At 42.3% G+C, this 24683-nt stretch overlaps 1 protein-coding gene across 1 annotated transcript in view; it reads left to right on the top strand.

Annotated features, from left to right (window-relative positions):
* The window catches only part of TMEM132D (transmembrane protein 132D), a gene marked incomplete at its 5' end in the record, with an annotated part of 1395909 nt that overhangs the window by 1003738 nt on the left and 367488 nt on the right, over positions 1 to 24683 (top strand). Inside the window, one exon of the mRNA XM_040419668.1 lies at positions 8618 to 8761. Within this exon, the coding sequence (XP_040275602.1) occupies positions 8618 to 8761 (144 nt within the window). The remainder of the gene's footprint in view (positions 1 to 8617; positions 8762 to 24683) is intronic.

Here is a 24683-nt window from a genome sequence, read left to right as displayed (position 1 = left end):
GGATATCTTCTCTATCAACTTTCTATGTTCTTTTCTGAGCCTACCATGTTGATCACGGTTATCGACGAATCAGGGTTCCACGCCGGAGAGGGAGCGTGAGAAAGAGAGACCACATCCAAAGGAGATAAATGGATGAATTTTTTTTTTTAATCGAGCGGAAATATAGGAAAAGTTATTGAAGCGCAAATGTGGGACAAATTACTAAAGTGCAAATGTGGGACAAATTATTAAAACGCAAATGTGGGACAACTTGTTAAAGTTTAAAAATTGAATTAACCCCTTAAGGACTCAGCCCTATTTCACCTTAAGGACTTGGCCATTTTTTGCAAATTTGACCAGTGTCAATTTAAGTGCTGATAACTTTAAAACGCTTTGACTTACCCAGGCCGTTCTGAGATTGTTTTTTCGTTACATATTGTACTTCATGACACTGCTAAAATTGGGTCAAAAAAGTAAATTTTTTTGCATAAAAAATACCAGATTTACCAAAAATTTTGAAAAATTTGCAAATTTCAAAGTTTCAGTTTCTCTACTTCTGTAATACATAGTAATACCCCAAAAAATTGTGATGACTTTACATTCCTCATATGTCTACTTCATGTTTGTAGCATTTTGGGAATGATATTTAATTTTTTGGGGATGTTACAAGGCTTAGAAGTTTAGAAGCCAATCTTGAAATTTTTCAGAAATGTACAAAAACCCAATTTTTAGGGACCACTACAGGTCTGAAGTCACTTTGTGAGGCTTACATAATAGAAACCACTCAAAAATGACCCAATTCTATAAACTACACCCCTCAAGGTATTCAAAACTGATTTTACTAACTTTGTTAACCCTTTAGGTGTTGCACAAGATTTAATGGAAAATAGAGATACAATTTCAAAATTTCACTTTTTTGGCAGATTTTCCATTTTAATATTTTTTTTCCAGTTACAAAGCAAGGGTTAACAGCCAAACAAAACTCATTATTTATGGCCCTGATTCTGTAGTTTACAGAAACACCCCATATGTGGCCGTAAACTGCTGTACGGCCACACAGCAGGGCGTAGAGTGAAAGGTGCGCCGTATGGTTTTTGGAAGCCAGATTTTGCTGGACTGGTTTTTTGACACCATGTCCCATTTGAAGCCCCCCTGATACACCCCTAGAGTAGAAACTCCATAAAAGTGACCCCAACTAAGAAACTACACCCCTCTAGGTATTCAAAACTGATTTTACAAACTTTGTTAACCCTTTAGGTGTTGCACAAGATTTAATGGAAAATAGAGATACAATTTCAAAATTTCACTTTTTTGGCAGATTTTCCATTTTAATATTTTTTTTACAGTTACAAAGCAAGGGTTAACAGCCAAACAAAACTCATTATTTATGGCCCTGATTCTGTAGTTTACAGAAACACCCCATATGTGGTCGTAAACTGCTGTACGGGCACGCGGCAGGGCGCAGAAGGAAAGGAATGCCATACGGTTTTTGGAAGGCAGATTTTGCTGGACTGTTTTTTTTTTACACCATGTCCCATTTGAAGCCCCCCTGATGCACCCCCAGAGTAGAAACTCCAAAAAAGTGACCCCATTTTAGAAACTACGGGATAGGGTGGCAGTTCTGTTGGTACTAGTTTAGGGTACATATGATTTTTGGTTGCTCTATATTACACTTTTTTGTGCAGCAAGGTAACAAGAAATAGATTTTTTGGCACTTTTTTTTGTTATTTACAACATTCATCTGACAGGTTAGATCATGTGGTCATTTTATAGAGCAGGTTGTAACGGACGTGGCGATACCTAATATGTATACAATTTTTTTTATTTATGTAAGTTTTACACAATGATTTAATTTTTAAAACAAAAAAAATGTTTTAGTGTCTCCATAGTCTAAGAGCCATAGTTTCTTCAGTTTTTGGGCGATTATCTTAAGTAGGGTCTCATTTTTTGCGGGATGAGATGACGGTTTGATTGGAACTATTTTGGGGTGTATATGACTTTTTGATCGCTTTCTATTACACTTTTTGTGATGTAAGATGACAAAAAATGGCTTTTTTTACACCGTTTTTATTTTTATGTTTTTACGGTGGTCATCTGAGGGGTTAGGTCATGTGATATTTTTATACAGCCGGTCAATACGGATGCGGCGATACCTAATATGTATACTTTTTTATTATTTATTTAAGTTTTACACAATGATTTCATTTTTGAAACAAAAAAAAATCATGTTTTAGTAGTCTGAGAGCCATAGTTTTTTTAGTTTTTGGGCGATTATCTTGGGTAGGGTATGATTTTTGCGGGATGAGATGACGGTTTGATTGGTCCTATTTTGGCGTACATGCGACTTTTTTGATCACTTTTATTACCTTTTTTGGGAAGTAAAGTGGACAAAATTTCAATTTCCTAATAGTTTTTATTTTTTTATTTTTATGGCGTTCACCGTGCAGGGAAAGTAACATGACCATTTTATAGATCAGGTCGTCATGGATGCGGCGATACCAAACATGTGTAGGGAATTTTATTTTTTTCATTTTTAATCAGTGATAAATGTGTTTTTTGATTTTTACTTTTTTTTACTTTTTTTTTGACCCAGACCAACTTGGTTCCTGAAGATCCAGTGGGTCTGATGTCTGTATAATACAGTACAGTACACTATATAGTGTTTTGTACTGTATTTTACTTACACTATGTCTGAACAGATCTCTGCCTTTAGCACAGATCTGTTCAGCACCATGGACAGCCGGATGCCTGAGACGGCGTCCTGTTGCCATGGAAACCTTCCCCGTCTGCTCAGTAGTGGTCAGAACTTCGCAGACGGGGAAGGGTAAGGACGGGGCTTTCGGGGGGCTGTCTGGGAGCTCTCTCCCTCTCCATCGTGGGGCTGCAAAGGCACTGCAGCCCCCCGATGGGAGAGGGAGGGAGCTCCCTCTTACTGTTAACTTTTTCCATACAGCGGTCCGTACGGACCGCGGTATGGAAAGGGTTAAACGGCTGACATCTGCACAGATGTCAGTCGTTTATACCAGGGTGTCAGCAATGTGCTGACACTCTGGTATAACCACTGTACACCAACGAATTTTCAAGAGGAGGCGGGTGGGGGATTGCGATCCCGCCTGCCGCACCACCCGCCTCCCGCACCTCCCCCACCGCCCACAACTCCCCCCCTGCATCACCCGCCGGCAAAAAATCATGCAGGGGTGCAGGGGGTGTGGAAAATCTTTATTTTAGGGACACTAAAGTTTCTGATCCCCGCGGTCAGGGACCGCGGGGATCAGAAACTGTAGAAAGCACAGCAAACCGCAGGTCTGAATTGACCTGCGGTTTGCGGCGATCGCCGATAGGGCGGGTCACATGACCCCCCTGGCGTTGTGACAGGATGCCGGCTGAATGATTTCAGCCGGCATCCCGTTCCCATTAACCCCCGCGGCGCCGGAATCTTCATTTAAAGTTAGGACTTACCGGTACACCCTGAGTCCTTAAGGACTCGGGAAATAGGGCGTACCGGTACACCCTGCGTCCTTAAGGGGTTAAAGGAGGTGGCGCGCATGAATTAAAGAAGAATTTCTGAAATTTTATTCCCTGTCACCTATGCAGAGCAGGGGTTTATATCCGGCAAAATTCGAAAAATTTCTAGCTTAAATTGCACACTGACTAATCCTGCAAAGGCACCAGATGTTATATATTGCCAGAAAAGTGTGTTTTTTTACTAACAGAATATGAAAGCTGTATATAACGGTTGAATTTCAAACGTGCAGATGCAGCAAGAGCTGTAAAAAAGTGTATTTTGCCAAAAAAGGGTGTTTTTAAAAACCCAGAAAATGATGGCTGTATTTCTAGCTTAAATTGCACACTGACTAATCCTGCAAAGGCACCAGATGTTGTATATTGCCAAAAAAGGGTGTGTTTTTTAAAGCTAGATTATTAGTGCAGTATTTCAAGCTTGGATGCAGTGCTGGTGCACTGAGCTTGCATAAAATGGCCGCCGCCACCGCCGACCTAATAAACAGACGGCTAAAAGTAATTTTTTTCTGTCACTGGGCTCAGGGCAGAGTAAAAAGATTGTGCACTGCACCCACACAACTAAATCTATGTAGATCGCTGAGTTCAAATGGAGTTCTGATAACAGATTCTGTCCTATTCTCTCCCTCACAGCAGCAGCATCCTCTCCCTACACTAAGAACAGCAGAGTGATGTGCAGCGCTACGTGACTCCAGCCTATATAGAGGCTGGTTCGCATGCTGCACTGGCCAATAACAGCCATGACATTAGTAGGCATGGCTGTGATAGCTTCTAAGGTCACACAGTTAAACGCTTGTTTATTGGCTGCTCTGTAGCCTTTCAAAAAGCGGCAAGAAATCGCCGAACCACAAACCCAAACTTTTACTGAAATGTTCGGGTTCGGGTCCAGGGTCCAAAAATCCTAAAGTTCGGTACGAACCCGAACTTTACAGTTCAGGTTCGCTCAACCCTACATATTACTGCACCGCTGATCGGCAATTAGGCCCTAATTTTTTTCTACTTTTACACAACACAAAAGGCTTTTCAACAGATAAGTTCAACGTTGAACGGCGAATCAATTTTTATTTCACCACTAATACATAGCAAACAGGGCTTTAGAGTATATCACTGCACTGCTGAACGGCAATTAGGCCTTAATTTTTTTCAAATTTACACAACACAAAAGGCGTTTCAACAGATAAGTGCATCACAGAACGGCGAATATATTTTTATTTCGCCACTAATACATAGCAAACAGGGCTTTAGAGTATATCACTGCACCGCTGAATGTCAATTAGGCCCTAATTTTTTTCAACTTTTACACAACACAAAAATCTTTCAACAGATAAGTGCAACGGTGAATATATATTAATTTCGCCACTAATACACGGCAAAAAGGGCTTTAGAATATATCACTGCACCACTGATCGGCAATTAGGCCCTCATTTTTTTCTACTTTTACACAACACAAAGGGTTTTTCAACAGATAAGTGCTGAACGGTGAATATATTATTATTTCGCCACTAATACAAAGGCAAATATATTTTTCTTTTGCCACTAATACACGGCAAAAATGGCTTTACAACATATAACTGCACCGCACAAAGGCAAATAAGACATACTCTAGAAATATTTCCTTTTAATAAACCCTGTTAATGGCTGTATCAAACAGCACTTGCACCCCAATAACAAGAATGGTTTGTTGGAATTACAGAGCTGTATAATGGCAATTTGGATCCCCAGTCAGTGCACCAGGGTGTAATAGCATTATTCCAATTACTTAGGGCTCATGCACATGAACGTATTTTCTTTCCGCTTCCGTTCCGTTTTTTTTTGCGGACTATATGCGGAACCATTGACTTCAATGGTCACGCAAAAACAACTGAAGGTACTGTGCATTCAGTTTCTGTATTTCCGTATTTCCGTTCCGCATAAATGTAGTGCATGTCCTATTATTGTCTGCAAATCACGGTCCGAGGCCCCATTCGGGTCCGCAAAAAATACGGAGCACACACGGAACACATCCATATGTCATCCGTATTTCATCCGTATTTTGCGGGTCCATACTGTAGAAATGCTATGCCCAGCCCATATTGCTCATGTGTTTGGTGATTAATAAGTTACTGTTTCCGTTTACGATCCACAAAAAACGGATCTAATACAGAAACCATACGGATATGTTTTGTGGAATAACAGAATGGAAGTGGACTTAAATCAGAGGAAACAAAAACCTCAGATACGGAACAATGGATCAGTGAAAACGGACCGCAAAACAACAATGGTCGTGTGCATGACCCCTTAATCTGTAACCTTCTCTACTGAACCCTGTTCTACACAAATGCTGTGGAACGATTCCTCCCTATCCTTTCCCTGCATTTATAAGTCACTTTTACATCACAATCAAGTCTTTCCTATCACTGTCCCTAGCGCCTGCGGACGTCTCTCCCTGTGCTAAGTATGCTGGTAAATGGCAGAATCTAAGAAGGCTGCCGCTATTTATAGGGCTGTGACATCACAGGGCTGCTGATTGTCTGCATGCATGGCATTATGGGTGATCCCACCTTCCCAGATTTCCTTTCTCCATGTCCTCACATGTGCAGCAGTCATTTTTAGGAAAAAATGCGATTCATTACCATGAAGCGCGAGAAAATTCGGCTTTGGTGCGAATCTAATTTTTCCTGAAATTTGGATCGAACTCCACTTCGTCAGCTTCAATTCACTCATCTCTAGTTATTATGTCCATGTATAATCCCACTAGAGGCTCATGAAAACATAAAAATGACATTATATATCTATAACTGAGCGTGCTCTGTTTGCCTTCTTCTCAGATGCAAATAGCTCCCAGAGACAGCAATAACAGCAATTATGCCCCCAGCAGAAAGCCTCATATCTTCTAAATTGCTTTAATATTAGCCTTTTGAGTGTACACCAGTTCCTGATTAAAATAGAACACTGGGTTTAGATTAGGGATTAGAATAGTACCACTGGGTACAATTGATGTTAATCCATTAAAGCAGCTGTCGAGAAACCTACTGTAGATGCCACGTTGCTTGGTATGCAGGTCAACAAACACTAGACAAGTTCCCGTGTTAGTTCTTAGTACAATTGTGTTCCTTGCAGCTACAAATGTCAGAAATGTCTGATGCATAGGAGCTGAGGTGACGGTGATACTGTCACCTTTTCTGTTCTTAGCATCATCTAGCCAGTAAGCTTAAAATTTGCTTTTCATTGCCAGATTGTGCAGTGCTGTTGAATGGCACAACATTATTGCCCATATGCTTTAAAAAACCAAACATGCATCTTAAAATAATTATGCATAAAGAAAACAAATGTCTGCAACAAACTGAGCACTATGTATAAATAAAACCAGGCAACTTTTACAATTGCATTACAATTTATAATACCATTTGGCACATTATACATATTCTATGCCTAGACTGCTCAGCTCTAAAAGCTCCAAGTGCTCTTTTCAAAGACACAACAAGCACAATCTCTTCAGTTTTAAAGTGAAACAGATGCTAAAAAAATTCTTTTTTTGGGAAAATACTCTCCTGCATCTGCTTGGTAATTATGAATGCAATTAACTTGGGAAAGCACTTATTACATTTTTTTTTCTACTGTATGTCTAGAGGGATTCTTCCTGCAAAACTGTTTACATTTTTACAAGAGCATAGCTCTTAACCTCTTCCTGACATGACAATTTTCCATTTTTTTTTTTTACAGTTTGCCTTCCCAGAGCCAAAACTTTTTTATTAAATTTTTTTTCCACATAGCCACGAGGGCTTGTTTTTTGTAGGACAAGTTGTACTTTTCTAAGAAAATAATTTCTTATTGCATTTGATATAGTGAGAAGCTGGAAAAAAAATAGAAAATGGGGTAAAATTGAGAAAAATGCTAAATGCAATTCCACCAAAGCTTTCTGGATTTTGTTTTTACATCATTCAATATTCAGTAAAACCCCTTCATTCTCTGGGTCAGTATGAATATAATGATACCACATTTATATAGTTTTTTTTTTGTATTTTCATACTGAAATACTGAAGAAAAAAAACTTTGGAAAAAAAATAACTTTTTCTTTTTATTGCAATATCCTGACCATCATAATTTTTTTTATAGTTACGTCTATGAACCACAGTGCTGCTTTAGACCAGATACACTATGTACTGCCCAGTAATTTCCCACTTTAGGCTTACTTGCTTATAATGTTGGATAGGAACTCACCCTTCTAATTCTAACATGTTTTCTCACAAGCAACAGCAACTTCTTTAGGCAGGTCTGTATAAACTTCAGCAAACACAGCTATTTGTATACTCTAATGTATACTAACTATAGCAGATCAAGTTTAAGTATATTACTTTCAGAATGTATACCGAGAAATCCAAACTAAATTATCAGGAGGTGTTTGTGACCTAGTTGTGTCCTACCAAAACAATCCTGATACTGCAAACATTCAATTGTTCCTGGCATTAGAGATGAGCCAGTTTCTTTCATCTCTGATTTGACAATTATTTTTTTTTAATTTAATTTGGGTCCAAATCAATTCTTCCTGAATCAAATATGCCTCAATTGCCCTGAAAATTGGTATAAAACATTCTAAGGTCTTCTAAGTTGCATGCCTTTGGGTTTCTGGAAAATATACTCCAATTAGCTTTCTATCCAAAAAGAAAAAAAAAAAACACTAAGCTTATTGGAGGCCAGCATATGTAAGATATGCTAATTTGTATGCATGCTTTCCAGAAACGCAGAGCAGTGTTGGTTGGACTACAATACTCCTTGTACATACTAAGTGGTCTCCATAATGAGAAAAATAACCCCCCTTCCCAACAATACTAACCAGGGCAGCAACATATCAGTGTTACAGCATATATTTCAGAACTCTAAGGGTTACATAGCATCATTGATCAATATAATGCTTTGTAACCCCATCAGTGCTAAGGAGGTCAGTACAGGAGCTTCCACAGACACACGCTGTGAGTACAACGCGTTGAGCTCGCTCGTGTGAAACCAACCTTACTCCTCTCCCTCAAAACAAATCAGAAGATATTTTTGACAAATTCTGAATCGATTTGTTCATCTCCACCTGGAATCTGGCCATATGACCACTTTTTTACTGACCTGAAACTATGATTTTGTATTTCAGGAAGCTGAGATTCTCAACACGGCTATTCTCAATGGGAAAACAGTAGCAGTTCCTGTTAAGACTGTTGCTATAGACAGTAGTGGCTCAGTGACTGACCTATCTGAACTTGTGGACTGCAAATCATCTGATGAAGATGTCCTTAAGGTATTTTTATAATTCTGTGCCTAGATTTTACAATTTTTCCATTGCTTCTTTATCTATCTGTCTGTCTATTTATCTATCCTTTAAGGCCTCTACTACACTGTGGGGGTCATTTACAAATACCAACGTTATACAGTGGCCTTTGTTTCCCCCTACGCAGAAGGAGGATATGCATAATTTAGGTGCCTCTACAGCACTCCATGTGCCTGGAGTAAAAAATTACTCCACTCCCTAATTGTACAAGTTTTTCACCAAAATTTGCACCTGTTTCCAGGTGTAAAAGTTTCCAGGTGTCACTACCAACGCCTGTGCAACAAAATATTGTCTTACAGGCATTAAAAGGTTGCTAAAATGGGTACGACTTTTCTGATGCCAAAAACTGGTGTTGGATTGTTAGTAAATGATCCCCCGCAATTTTTTTGCACTACTAACTATAATTATCAAGTGACAACTACTGTCCTCAAGATTGCATTCAACCCAGTACATTCATTTGGATTGCTGTGTAGCTCAGCTGTTAAAATCAGTCGGTACCACTACAAAGTCATAGTGTAGCCATGGCTTTGAAAAGGAGTATTCCTTTTTATTTTATGGTAGGATAGCTCAGTCTAACCTAGCAGATAAACCCCTGACCGCTATGACGTACTTTAGGAGATGACTGTAGCGGTGTAGTGTGGGTATCTAGCAGCGATTTTTTCTAGGTCAAGGATCTAAATGACACATGTAGCTTCTGGCAGACAAACAGCTGGTTTGCTTCGCTACTGATATAGTGAGCCATGGTTCTCCATTTATGTAGCAGGGACGATCTAATACTTTATGTATGAATGGTACACTATCTAAATAGCATGCAGCTATAGTAATTTTTGCTTGGCAGCTGCTACATCTGTAAAATATTGCAAATATTGTTTCTTAATGCATTCATAATTTGCCTCCTTATGCATTTGCAGCACATTATTGTCCCCAGGTAGGTAAAATGGGTTACATTTTGGTCAATATTGAAATGTATTTAAAGTAGCATATAATACAGTATAATAAAACATGTGATTGTTTTCCTAACAATACTTTGGTATATTGTATCTTTAAAAGCCGCCCCTCTGCTAATTAAATGGTCACTATCCCCAAATGTAATTTTTACCCATATCACAGTAGACATCTATTTTTATGTGTACATATTTTAAGTAGAAGTATATTTTTACATTTGTATAGCATACAGCAGTGCAATAACTTCATAATTTCTGATCAAACGTTCGGATGTGCATACTGTATCTGTGTGCTAAAGTCTCATAAAAAAAAATATCTCAAAAATTTGATTCAGTCGGTTCGCCGAATTTTCCCAAAAGATTGGATTCAATCTGAATTTATAAGTGACGAATCGTGTGAAAAACACTTTTTCTACTGCTGCTGATTGAAGGACTCACCTGGTTCGGTCCGCACAGAGGAGATTCAACATGCAGGGTGAGCTGGATTTGATTTCTACTGTGTAGAACACTGTGTTTTGCAGAAACAAGCCTAGGGAGTCTGCTATGGTAATGAAATAATACTGTGAGTCAGTATGCCATGCAGATGACAGGCGTCGCTCTTAGAATCACTTCACACTTCACTTATTTGGGCAGTTATGGGGCCAAACTAAGCCTTAGAGATTAATGTTAGTGGCAGGTATAAAGAACCGTGCAGTGGCCCAATATTCCACTGTAAAGTGAAAGAGTGCCTGTTCTATTAAACGCTGATGCAAGTAGAGCCCCCCCGACAGTGTGGAGAGAATATCAGCAGTAAGTTTGTGTTGACGTCACAGATTATTTTGCCTTTCCTCAGATCCATCAGAACAATAACCCCCCAAAAAACGGATCCTGTCTGTTGAGCATCCACCTTCACATGGTCAGTAATCCATCAGTATTGCTAAGGCCAAAAAAAAACAAAACAAAAACAGGAGATGTCACATGAATGGAATATTTGCATGTCTTCTGTGTTTTGTACCACTCCTGCTTTTGGTTACTAAATCATAAGCCAATTCTGATGCCAAATAGGGATCATGTCATACAGGCCTTACACCTGCTAAACAGACAGGATCCGTTGTGTGTCTCATTTTTCCTTCCTTCTGACAGATCTGAAGAAGTGTAAAATAAATGGTGATATCATACAGGCCAAAAAGGCAAAATAGTGGTCCAGTCATGGAGTGAGGAGGGTGGAAACAGCATGAGAAGTCCACAGAGTTGCCCAGTGACAGAGTGGTGAGGTGGCAGCATCATGAAGAGACCACAGAGTGGCCCAGTGACAGAGTAGGGAGGTGGCAGCAGCATGAGGAAAACACAGAGTGGCCCAGGGACAGAGTGTTGAGTTGGCAGCAGCATGAGGAGACAACAGAGTAGTGAAGTGGCAGCAGCATAAGGAGACCACAGAGTGGCCCAGTGACAGATTACGGAGGTGGGGGGCAATAAAAGTACCAGCTGAAGATGGTGGGTGGCAGAAGGAGCACCTGGGAGCAGGTGTGTGGCATCAGGAGGGTGGCAGCTTCAGAATAGTAGCTGAAGCAGGTAGCCAGAAGAAACAGGTTTCTTTTGACAAAATGTAGGTGTGGCACCATGGATGATCTAGTCTGATGCATTAGGCACTAGTGTGTAGAAATCCTGGCTGATCCATGCCTGATTCATCTTCACAAAGGTCATTTTCTCCACATTTTGGGTGGACAGACGAGTTCTCCTTGGGGTAACTATGGCCCCCACCGCTCTAAACACCTGATCTGATGCCACACTGCTGGCTGTCAGGAAAGCTTGTCCAGGGCAATCTCGGCCAGTTGCGGCCACAAATCGAGTTTGGCTGCCCAGTAGTCCAGGGGATCTTCGATGTGTTGTGGCAAGGTGCAGTCCAAGTATGCTACAACCTGCTGGTTTGGGTTCTGCTCTATGTCTACCTGCTGCTGCTGATGAGTAGTTTCTTCAGTAGGTGGGTGAAGAAAACTGCTAATCGGCCACTCTAGACTTAAGTTTCTGCTGATGGATCTGGTACTGCTTCTGAGTGAGGATGGGCGATGGCGCACATAGGCAGCGGTCAACGGACTATACAGGATGTCTCAATAGTTCAGTTTGTCCTCCCTCTCACCGGGTGGGAAAAAAAGGCCCCCATTTTGGACCGCTAGCGAGGGGCTAACATGGTGGAGAGCCAGTAGTCATCCCTCTGCCAAATGGTGACAATTCAGCTGTCACTACGAAAGCAACTGAGTATGCATCGGGCCATTTGTGCAAGTGACTTGGAGGGACTCCCTTCCTCCATCTCCACTGAATACTACCACGGTGTGTCTGGATCATCTGCCTTGTCTTCCTCATCACCCTGTAGCTCATCCGGCTGCTCCTGCATCTCCTCCTCTCCTGTCATCTGTGTAGAAAAACCACCCATTTCTCTACGCATTGCTTGTGCTCGAATGTCCTCCTCTCCTCTAGTTCAACCCCCACAGGTCTCATGTGGCCATGAGATGTAGTTGCCACGACTGCTTTCCCCTGGCCAGCCAGATTTAGCAGCATCTGTTCCAGGACATGAATCAGTGGAATGACGTTGTTCATCCCGTAGCCCTGGCGAATGACAAATAAATTGGCCTCCTCAAATGGCCTGAGCAAATGGCAGGTGTGACGCAGTTACACAGGGGGATACCTCTGTCCGCCTGTATCATCAAGAAATTGTTTATTGCCTTTCTCTGTTCATATAATCGGTCCAACATATGGGGGGTGGAATTCCAAAAGGTGGAAACGTTGCCTATGTTGGGGGACGCCGTTCTGCCTTTTCAGCTCAAGGAGGGTGTGCTTTGCTGTGTATGAGTGGCTAAAGTGCATACAAAGTTTCCTGGCCATTTTTAGGATGTCTTGCAGATGGTGTGAAGACTTCAGGAACTGCTTGACAAGCCGATTGAACACGTGCGCCATGCAGGGCATATGACTCAGCCCTCCTTGATGCAGCGCCAACACCATGTTCTTCCTGTTGTCGGTCACCATGGTTCCGATTTTGAGTTGACAAGGAAAAAGCCAGGATTTGTTTTCTTGACAAAGGACGCAGAGCAGTTGCTCCCCTGTGTGACTCCATTCACCCAGGCAAACTAGGTGCAAAACAGTGTGACACCAATGTGCCCTGTAAATGTGGTATGCTGGAGGAGCACTGTAAATTATCCCTGCAGTCAACCAATCACATGGCAGTTGCTTCAATGCATTTAGGGGTGTGGTCCTGGTCAAGACAATCTCCTGAACTCCAAACTAAATGTCAGAATGGGAAAGAAAGGTGATTTAAGCAATTTTGAGCGTGGCATGGTTGTTGGTGCCAGACGGGCCGGTCTGAGTATTTCACAATCTGCTCAGATTTTCACGCACAACCATTTCTAGGGTTTCCAAAGAATGGTGTGGAAAGGGAAAAACATCCAGTATGCGGCAGTCCTGTGGGAAAAAATGCCTTGTGGATGCTAGAGGTCAGAGGAGAATGGGCCAACTGATTCAAGCTGATAGAAGAGCAACGTTGACTGAAATAACCACTCGTTACAACCGAGGTATGCAGCAAAGCATTTGTGAAGCCACAACACGCACAACCTTGAGGCGGATGGGCTACAACAGCAGAAGACCCCACCGGGTACCACTCATCTCCAATACAAATAGGAAAAAGAGGCTACAATTTGCACGAGCTCACCAAAATTGGACAGTTGAAGACTGGAAAAATGTTGCCTGGTCTGATGAGTCTCGATTTCTGTTGAGACATTCAAATGGTAGAGTCCGAATTTGGCGTAAACAGAATGAGAACATGTATCCATCCTCTGATGTCACAAAGCTCGAATCATTTCAAATTGGTTTCTTGAACATGACAATGAGTTCACTGTACTAAAATGTCCCCCACAGTCACCAGATCTCAACCCAATAGAGCATCTTTGGGATGTGGTGGAACGGGAGCTTCGTGCCCTGGATGTGCATCCCTCAAATCTCCATCAACTGCAAGATGCTATCCTATCAATATGGGTCAACATTTCTAAAGAATGCTATCAGCACCTTGTTGAATCAATGCCACGTAGAATTAAGGCAGTTCTGAAGGCAAAAGGGGGTCCAACACCGTATTAGTATGGTGTTCCTAATAATTCTTTAGGTGAGTGTATATCTATACAATTATCTATTTTTTTTACAGCAATAATGTACATATAAAATTATGAAATTATGGGCTTGTGATTATAAAACTTGGATCATAAAACTTATACACATATATATGCACAATATCATAAAATTACAGATATAATAAAAAATAAAAATAAAAATAAAAACATTCAATGAACTATACCATATGTCTAAATAGACATGTGAATTGGACCCATACGGTATATATTGGTATATGGGGAATGAGCGGGTGGTGTATTCACTTGTATGACAGGTCAGTTGCTCATATTCCTCTCACACCAACATATCATGCGGAACACAATGGATAAACTGTTTCAATGCATGCAAATTGTATTTCATTAATATAGGTGTAGATAAAAAAGACCGTTCTTTTTCTCTATTCAATTACAGGTTATCATCAATGTAATAGACTATATAAGGCTACAATGTTCAAGTGTCAATAGTAGGATACCAGTTTGACTAACTCAGCACAGTCATAACGTTTTATCCTTTAGGACTGTAATTCTGTAATTAGTCTAATATGCAGGTTCCGTTGTTGTGTTTTAGAGTATTCACAGCCTCGCAATGGTGTCCACCTATTAGGGACAGTAGTACTTTGATCCAAATTTTTGCATCAATATTCGTATATGTAGCGGGATATATCGCTATATTACTCACAATTAGATGTCATCTTTTTATAGGTAGTGAGAGTAGCGATCCATAGATGTAAGTATAATCGCATGTGCAGCTTCCTTATCCCCTTTATCTTTGTATTAAGGACGTGCACCAAGTATGGCAAATGGAGGAGTTTATGATCGTGGCGTCCCACGTGTAGGCTCTTGCTCTTTCTCGTCTCGCTCCTTATTCCGGATACAGCGTAGTTAGTGTCCCAGTGTCGGCTCGTTTAATAGTGAACATAAGAAGTTCTGATAGCCGTAAGTAGGAATTTCAGATAGGGGAGATGAAATAATCGTAAATTTCCTCCGGATCCAAGCTCAATCAACACTAGAGGCTGAAAAAATACATCTGTCCATCCAGTTCAACCTGTTATCTAGGGGTGAATAAGCTGTGTCATTTAACTGCTATTGGGGTGCCCACCTTGTTAAATAGATAAGCAATTCCATTAGGCCTTAATTCTCAAATTGAGGTGAATAAGCTGTTTATTTTACTGTTATTGTTTCATAGCCAAAAAATCCTATTAGGCCTTGATTGTCTAATAGGGGTGAATAAGTGAAGTAATTTATAGATACATAATTCCATTGGGCCTTGATTCTCAAATTGGGGAGAATAAGCTGTGTAATTTGAATGTTATTGGGGTGCCCACCTTGTTTCATGGACAAGCAATCCCAATAGGCCTTGATTCTCAAATTGGGATAAATACTGTAGTGTAATTTAAGTGTTATTGGGGTGCCCCCCTTGTTAAATAGATAAGCAGATCTATGATGCCTTGATTCTAAAATTGGGGTGAATAAGCTGTGTAATTTAAATGTTATTGGGGTACCCACCTTGTTTTTTTAGATAAGCAATCCCATTAGGCCTTGATTCTAAAATTGGGGTAAATAAGCACTCTAATACTACTGTTATTGGGGTGTCCACATTGACATTGAATAACTTATTTTACATATACAGTTACTGTTACAGCATAGTATGTCGAACAGACAGGTGCGAGAGCCCTCCAAGGGAATGGGCAGTGGCAAAAATGTTTCTGGAACCAGCAGAAGTAGCAGCAGAAGAAGGGATGGTAGAAGCAGCAGCAGTAGAAGCAGGCCAGAGCTGCCACTGCCATCCAGCGGTCGTGTTTTGATGACAAATCCCTCTGTCCTAGAATGGTTGACTAGGTCTTCAACATCATCTCAACTGACATCAGACAACCACAGCCAGGAGACGGTGGGTTCCTTTGACATCACACTTAGTTGGCATGCCCCAGGAACAAGCTCTGTGCCCTCACATGTCCTGAAGCTGCCTCTTTATTTTTCTGCTCCTTCTGCTCTGGAAGTATTGTATGCTGCAAGCTCTGCTCCGCTTTTGAGTGAGGGCAAGCTTATTGGGGACTGTCAGCAGCTACTACCCATTCCAGACTTGGAGGAGAGGTCCATTGCTTCCTCCTGTAGGCGTGCAAGTAGCAGCGAAGAGAGTTGCATGGAAGCAGGTGTTGGAGAGCAGTCAGGGACACAGCAATGAGACTGGTGAGGGTGACAAAAGTGAGGAGCAGACAGCAGTGGATGATGATGTAACAGATTGCACTTGTGAGCCAGGGGAAGAGGGAACTTCATCATCATACCCAGGGATTAAGGGTGGCATCTTGCCCGTGAGACAGCAGCAGGGTGGCAGCGTGCGGCTGAGCCAGCAGGGTGCAAGCATGACCATGAGTGAGCACGGTGGAAGCAGTGTGAGATCTGGAGCCAAATGTGTCTGGGGTAGACCATCTGCTACGCAGTGAAGGCTCCACTACCTTAGCAGAAGAGAGTTGTGTTTTCTTCCCATCGTCTACTGGACCTGATGTTCCTCCTCCTCCTTATCACGCAATTGATCACCAAAGTGTTTGAAAAAAGACAACAGTATGTGTGTACTCATTCAGCGGTGCAGAAACTGAATGTGCTCCTGGCCAAGTTGTTGGTACCATAGTCCCTCCCTTTCCATGTGGTTGACTCTACCCATTTCAAAGAACTGATGGCTTGTGTCGAGCCAAGGTGGAGAGTCCCAAGCCGTCACTACTTCTGTAAAAAAATAACTGTACCAGCCCTGCACACATATGTTGAGTAGAAAGTGGACCAGTCCTTGAGCCTGTCGGTGTCTGGTACAGTTCACAGCAACACCGACATGTGGAGCTATAACTATGGTCAAGGACTATATATATATGCAGCTTGGCCAGATGATAGCAATGCCGCCTCAGTGTTGCAATCATGGAATTTCCGGGGCTAATGTTGGTCTCTGCCTCCTTATCCTCCACCTTGTCTTCAGCTTCCACTTCCTATGCACCTGACAAACCTGGGGCGAACAGAATCACACCTGGAAGAAACTGCTTCACCTTCTTAATCAAGAAATTGAATCCTGACTGTCTCCCCGCCAATTGAAGATCAGAACCATGGTCACCGATAATGGGAAGAACATTCTAATGGCGCTGCATCAAGGAGGGCTGACCCATGCGCCCTGTATGGCACACATCTTTAATCTGGTTGTAACCCGGTTCCTAAAGACTTTCACCCAAGCGCAAGACATCTTGAAAATGGCCAGGAAACTATGGATGCACTTCTGCAAAACACGGCCTCCTTGAGCTGCAAAGACAGAATAGTGTTCCCCAACATCGCCTCACATTGAAACTCTACCCTCCACATGTTGGACTGACTGCCACATCAGAACATAGTGAAAAATGGCCCATTACTTCTGGCTACGTGCTTCAGCCACTATTCTGATGCTGCCACCTGCCGGATGCCACACACCTGGTGCCTCTGCTGCCATCTTCTCCTACTGCCACCATTTTGTGATATTACTGCTGTTGCCCCCCACCTCCCCACTCTGTGATGGGCCACTGTGTTGACTCCTCATGCTGTTGCCACCCTCACTACTCTGTACCGGGCCCACTGTGTTGACTCCTCATGCTGTTGACACCTCACCACTCTGTGACTGGGCCACTGTGTTAACTCCTCTTGGTGTTGCCACCCTCATCAGTCTGTTGTCGGGACACTAATGTCCTTTTTTGGCCTTGTTGACATCACAGTTTATTGCATCTTTCTCTTGATACGTCAGAAGAACCAAAAATTAAAAAACACAACGGATCCTGTCTTTGGAGGCCTCTTTGGAGGCATCAGGATTTGATCATGATTTGGAAGCCAGAAGCAGGAGTGGGTCCAAAACACAAAAGAAATGCAAATATCTCCTTCACGTGTCATCTCTGTTTTGGACCCACTACTGTTTTTGCCTTACCAATACTGATCAATTACTGAACAAATACTGACCGTGTGAAAGCGGATACTCAAAAGACAGGATCTGTTTTTTTGGGGGGTTGTTCTTCTGATGGATCAGAAGAAGGGAGAAATAAACATTGACATTAATACAAACTTACTGCTGACACCCTCCCCACTCTGACATGGGGACACTGCTTGTATCAGTAGGTAACAGAACAGGTTGTCTAGCAATCTATGTGGAAACAGCAGTTGGTGTAAAATGAGACTGCTCTTTTACTCTATAGTAGAATCTTGGGGCATTGCATGGTTAAGTACATTATACCTGACACAAATATTGACCTGTAAGGCTGAGTTCACACTTCAGTTATTTGGTCAGTTAATTCTAGCAGTTACTGTATGGTGAGCCAAAATCAGGAGCTAAGCCTACTAATAGATAAGATATCATGAAAAGATCTTCACCTGGTCTGTGTTTTGGACCCGTAACTGATCAAATAATTGAAGTTTGAACTGTGCCTAATAGTGACGCACAACGATGCGCACATCCATATACTGTATGTGAACTGCCTGTTATACTGACGCACAGTAACTGTTTCACTAGCAGAAAGGACTAGCTATGCACATTGCTGCAATGCACAGTATAGCTGATTTAATGTGCTTTGTGACAAATCAAATTATTTTTGAAAATTCAACGAAGCATCCACATTATTGAAAAATTTGCTAATCTCTAGTTCTCCACATTGGTCTTGTTGGTTGTTGGGGGAGGATTTAAAAATATATTTAACAACCTCTTGTCTACCTACTTGGGTTGTTCTAGAAGAAGTTTAATATATAATTCTAAATTATTTTTAATCAAATTAATTCTCCATAACTACATTTTAGATTAACTTGCTTAAAGAGGACCTGTATATTATAGATAAAGAGATGCTGAGTATATATATATATATATATATATATATATTACAAAAAGTTTGAGATAGTTGGCTTAAAAAAGTCCACGCTACAGTGATATTATATCAGAAGTATTTAAGTAGAAGCATGCAATGGTGATTTCCTCATCTCAAACAATTTATTGAAACAAAAGCCAACAGTGGTGGGTGTACCCCCATAAAAAATGTCTCAATAACTTGTCATGTTGCCTTGAGCATCAATTACAGCTTGAAAATGACATCTCATGCTGTTCACAAGTCGACTTATTGTCTGCTGAGGCATGGCATCTCACTCTTCTTGAAGGGCGGTTCATTGCAGGCCATTGAGGTTCTGGGGTACAGAGTTATGAGCCTCCACATGGCGACTCAGAAGATCCCATAGATTTTCAATGGGATTCAGGTCTGGAGACAGTGCAGGCCACTCCATTTGAGGTACCCCAGTCTCCAGCAGCCATTCCCTAATGATGCAACTTCGATGAGCTGGTGAATTGTTGTCCATGAAGATGAAATTAGGCCTGTGCTGTTCATGCAGAGGCACAATGACTGGATTAATTATTTAATTCAAGTAATATGGGCTTTTCACTGTACCAATCACAAAGTATAGGGCAGTTCTGAATTTACTAGACACACCTGCCCACACTGTACCACCACCAAAGGCTCGTCTGGTGACAACAGTGGCTAATGCATAGCGCTCACCTTGGCGTCTCCAACATCACTGGCGGACATCATTTCTGCATTAATCGACTTTCATCAGTGAACAGCACTGAGGCCCACTAGTCCCTTATCCAGCGTAGATGCTCCCTGGCCCATGCAAGATGATTACGCCTGTGGTCAGGTACCCTTGCAGGTCATCTAGCATGCAAACCACGCTTAAATGTGCTTGGAGTTGTGTAGCATTTATCATCCGGTTCCGCAAGGCATTGTTCACAATGAAGCAGTCATCAGTGTGGGATGTGGCCAAAGTACGTCCACTTCTATATCTTTCTGTGACTCTTCCAGTCTCTCTGTCTCTCTGTTGCAACCTGCTGTTGATACTCTGTGACACTCTAAACTCAGTGGCCACTTATAGAGATGAGCGAATCGAATCAAAGTAGAATTCGATCTGAATTTCAGGAAAATTTTGATTCGCAACGAATGTGAATTTCCTCGTGCTTCGTGGTAACGAATCACAATTTTTCATAAAATGGTGGCTACAATGACGGCTACACAAGTGAGGACATGGGGCAAGGAACTCTGGAAAGGCGGCATAACCCATAATGCCATGCATGCAGCCAATCAGCAGCCAGCCAGCCCTGTGATGTAACGGCCCTATAAATACGGTGGCCATCTTAGAGTCAAAATTTTCCAGTGTTCTGAGTGCAGGGACAGACATGAGAAGGCGCTAGGGACAGCAATAAGAAAAACCTCATTGTGGAAAAAAAACTTTAAAAGATTTATAAGTGCAGGGAAAGGATAGGGAGGGATCATTTCAAAGCATTTTATTGCAGGGAGATACATCAGAAGGTGCTAGGGACAGTGCCATAAAAGTTATTTATAAGTGCAGGGAAAGGATAGGGAGGAGTCATTTCACAGCATCTTAGTGCAGGGAGAGACGTCAGAAGGTGCTAGGGACAGTGCCAGAAAAGCGATTTACAAGTGCAGGGAAAGGATAGGGAGGAGTCATTTCACAGCATCTTAGTGCAGGGAGAGACGTCAGAAGGTGCTAGGGACAGTGCTAGAAAAGCGATTTACAAGTGCAGAGAAAGGAATCATTTCACAGCATCTTTAGTGCAGGGAGAGACATTTGAAGTCACTAGGAAAAGTGCTATAAAAACCTCATTGTGAAAAAAATATTTGATTTACAAGTGCATGGAAACATTATTTGGGGATCCACGTAGCCATTATACAGCTCTGACATTACAGCAATTTTTTCTTGTTCTAGGGGTGCAAGTGCTATGTTGAAAAGCCTTTAGTGACATATCTGTGGAAAAAGAAAAATATATACGCATTTCATTTCTGCAGTTATTTGTGTTGAAAGCGTTTGCTGGCCTATTTCAGTACAGAAAGAAAAATATATACGCACTTCACAGGTGCATTTATTTCTGCTAAAAGCATTTACTGGCCTATTTCAGTACAAAAAGAGAAATATATAAGCACTTCACTGGTGCTTTTATTTCTTCTAAAAGCGTTTACTGGCCTATTTCAGTACAAAAAGAAAAATATATTCTCAGTTCACTTCTGCTGTTATATGGGTGGAAATTGTACAGAAAGAAAAAAAACATACGCAATTCACTGGTACACTTATTTGTGGCAAAAGTGTTTACTGGCCTATTTCAGTACAAAAAGAAAAATAAATTCACAGTTCACTTCTGCAGTTATATGTGTTGAAAGCTCTTACTGGCCTATTTCAGTACAGAAATAAAAATATATACGTACTTCACTGGTGAATTTATTTCTGCTAAAAGCGTTTACTGGCCTATTTCAGTACAAAAAGAAAATATATATGCACTTCACTGGTGCATTTATTTCTGCTAAAAGCATTTACTGGCCTATATCAGTACAAAAAATATATATTCTTATTTCACTTCTGCAGTTATATGTGTAGAAATTATATAGAATGAAAAAAATATATGCACTTCGCTGGTGCATTTATTTCTGAAAAAATCATTTACTGGCCTATATCAGTACAAAAAAAAATTCCTATTTCACTTCTCTAGTTATATGTGTAGAAATTGTATAGAAAGAAAAAATATATGCACTTCACTGGTGCACTTGTTTGTGACAAAAGCGTTTAGTGGTCTATTTCATTATGGATAGGAAAAAAATATACGCACTTCACTGGTGCATTTATTTCTGCTAAAAGCGTTTACTGGCCAATTTCAGTACAAAAAGAAAAATATGTTCTCAGTTCACTTCTGCAGTTATATGTGTTGAAAGCTTTTACTGGCCTATTTCAGTACAGAAATAAAAATATATACGAACTTCACTGGTGCATTTATTTCTGCTAAAAGAGTTTACTGGCATATTTTAGTACAAAAAGAAAAACATTTTCTCATTTCACTTTTGCAGTTATATGTGTTGAAATTGTACAGAAAGAAAAAATTATACGCACTTTACTGCTGCACTTGTTTGTGGCAAAAGGGTTTAGTTGTCTATTTCATTGTACAAAGAAAAAAAATATATGCACTTCACTGGTGCATTTATTTCTGCTAAAAGCGTTTAGTGGCCTATTTCAGTACAAAAATAAAAAAATATTGTCAGTTAACTTCTACAGTTATACGTTGAAAGCTTTTACCCTCCTATTTCAGTACAGAAAGAAAAATATATACGTAGAGTTGAGCGGACACCTGGATGTTCGGGTTCGGCAGGTTCGGCCGAACATGAAAAAAAAGTTTGTGTTCGGGACCCGAACTTGACCCCGAACCTAAACCCTATTGAAGTCAATGGGGACCCGAACTTTTGGCCACTAAAATGGCTCTAAAATAGCACTGGAAAGAGCTAGAGGGCTGCAAAAGGCATCAAAATGTGCTTAAGAGCATGGCAAATGCTCTGCAAACAAATGTGGATAGGGAAATCAATTTAAAAAAAAACATAAAAGACCTTAAAAAAAAAAATTAGGAGTGATGTAGGAGGAAGAGGTTGAGGAGGCGGTGAATGGGTGGATGTGGCCGTGTAGGCTCACGTGCCGGTCTAGGTGGAAGCCGCGGCGAAGGAGGAATAGGTAGCCAACACAGATATGTGTTATTTTGTATTTTCACATAGGGGTATACCCCAAAATATTGGGACATATAAAAAAATAAAATAAAGGAATAAGTGCACTTGAGTACAAGGATGGATGGTTGAAGCTTTTAAACCTGTCTATTCTGCACAAGGTACAGACAAGTCTTGTGGGATCCAGGCCTGGATCATTTTAATGAACGTGAGCTTGTCCACATTGGCTGTGGACAGGCGGCTGCGTCTGTCTGTAATGACGCCTCCTGCCGTGCTAAATACACGTTCAGAGAGTACACTGGCTGCAGGGCAGGCCAGCACCTCCAAGGCATACAGGGCAACTCTGGCCATGTGGACAATTTGGAGACCCAGAAGTTGAATAGGGCAGAACCATCAGTCAGTACGTGTAGTCGTGTGCACAGGTACTGTTCCACCATGTTGTTCAAATGCTGCCTCCTGCTAACACACTCCATATCAGCAGTTGGGGCCGGTTGTTGCGGCGAGGTGACAAAGCTTTTCCACATGTCGGCCATGCTAACCCTGCCTTCTGAGGTGCTGGCGCTGACACAGCCGCATTGGCGACCTCCTCCCCTGCCTTCGCCTTGTGCTTCCACTTGTCCCCCGGCGGCGTCAGTCGGGAATGCTCTCAGGAGTGTGTCTACCAGCATGCGCCTGTAGTCGCACATCTTCCGATCACGCTCCAGTGAGGGAATTAAGGAGGGCACATTGTCTTTGTAATTGGGATCTAGCAGGGTAGCCACCCAGTAGTCAGCACACGTTAAAATGTGGGTAACTCTGCTGTCGTTGTGCAGGCACTGCAGCATGTAGTTGCTCATGTGTGCCAGGCTGCCCAGAGGTAAGGACAATCTAACCTCTGTGGGAGGCGTATTGTCTGCATCCTCCGTATCCCCCAAGCCACTCACCAGTGATGGGCCCGAGCTGCGTTGGATGCCACCCCGCTGTGAACAGGCTTCATCCCCATCCTCCTCCTCCTCATCCTCCTCCTTGTCCTCCAGTAGTGGGCCCTGGCTGGCCAAATTTGTACCTGGCCTCTGCTGTTGCAAAAATCCTCTTTCTGAGCCACTTCTAAAAGACTGGTCTGAAAGTGTTAGAGATGACCCCTCTTCCTTCTCCTCATCCTGGGCCACATCCTCTTCCATCATCGCCCTAAGTGTTTTCTCAAGGAGACATAGAAGTGGTACTGTAACGCTGATAACGGCGTCATCGCCACTGGCCATGTTGGTGGAGTACTCGAAACAGCGCAACAGGGCACACAGGTCTCGCATGGAGGCCCATTCATTGGTGGTGAAGTCGTGCTGTTCCGCAGTGCGACTCACCTGTGTGTGCTGCAGCTGAAACTCCACTATGGCCTGCTGCTGCTCGCACAGTCTCTCCAGCATGTGCAATGTGGAGTTCCACCTGGTGGGCACGTCGCATATGAGGCGGTGAGCGGGAAGGCCAAAATTATGCTGTAGAGCAGACAGCCGAGCGGTGGCAGGATGAGAACGCCGGAAGCGCGCACAGTCGGCCCGCACTTTATGCAGCAGCTCTGACATGTCGGGGTAGTTGTGAATGAATTTCTGCACCACCAAATTCAGCAAACACATAAGTTTCAGAATGGCCTGCTGACGTTTACCCCTGGCTGTGCTGAAGTTGCTGGTGAAGGTCCGTCGCTGACTGGATGAGGATGTGGTAGAAGAGGAGGAGGAAGCCGAGTAGGAAGAGGAGGCAACAGGAGGCAAAGAATGATTCCCTGCGATCCTTGGCGGCGGAAGGACGTGGCCCAAACAGCTCTCCGCCTGGGGCCCAGCCGCCACTACATTTACCCAGTGTGCAGTTAGGGAGATATAGCGTCCCTGGCCGTGCTTACTGGTCCACGTATCTGTGGTTAGGTGGACTTTGCCACAGATGGCGTTGCGCAGTGCACACTTGATTTTATCCGATACTTGGTTGTGCAGGGAGGGCACGGCTCTCCTGGAGAAGTAGTGGCGGCTGGGAACGACGTACTGTGGGACAGCAAGTGACATGAGCTGTTTGAAGCTGTCCGTCTCTACCAGCCTGAATGACAACCTTTCAAAGGCCAGTAGTTTAGAAATGCTGGCATTCAGGGCCAGGGATCGAGGGTGGCTAGGTGGGAATTTACTCTTTATCTCACAGGTTTGTGAGATGGAGAGCTGAACGCTTCCGTGTGACATGGTGGAGATGCTTAGTGACGGAGGTGGTGTTGGTGGCACATCCTCTGTTTGCTGGGCGGCAGGTGCCAACGTTCCTCCAGAGGCGGAGGAAGAGACCGAGG

Source organism: Bufo bufo, chromosome 2 (assembly GCF_905171765.1).
Source record: "Bufo bufo chromosome 2, aBufBuf1.1, whole genome shotgun sequence".
Taxonomy (NCBI): domain Eukaryota; kingdom Metazoa; phylum Chordata; class Amphibia; order Anura; family Bufonidae; genus Bufo; species Bufo bufo.
This window is presented reverse-complemented; position numbering and strand designations above follow the sequence as displayed.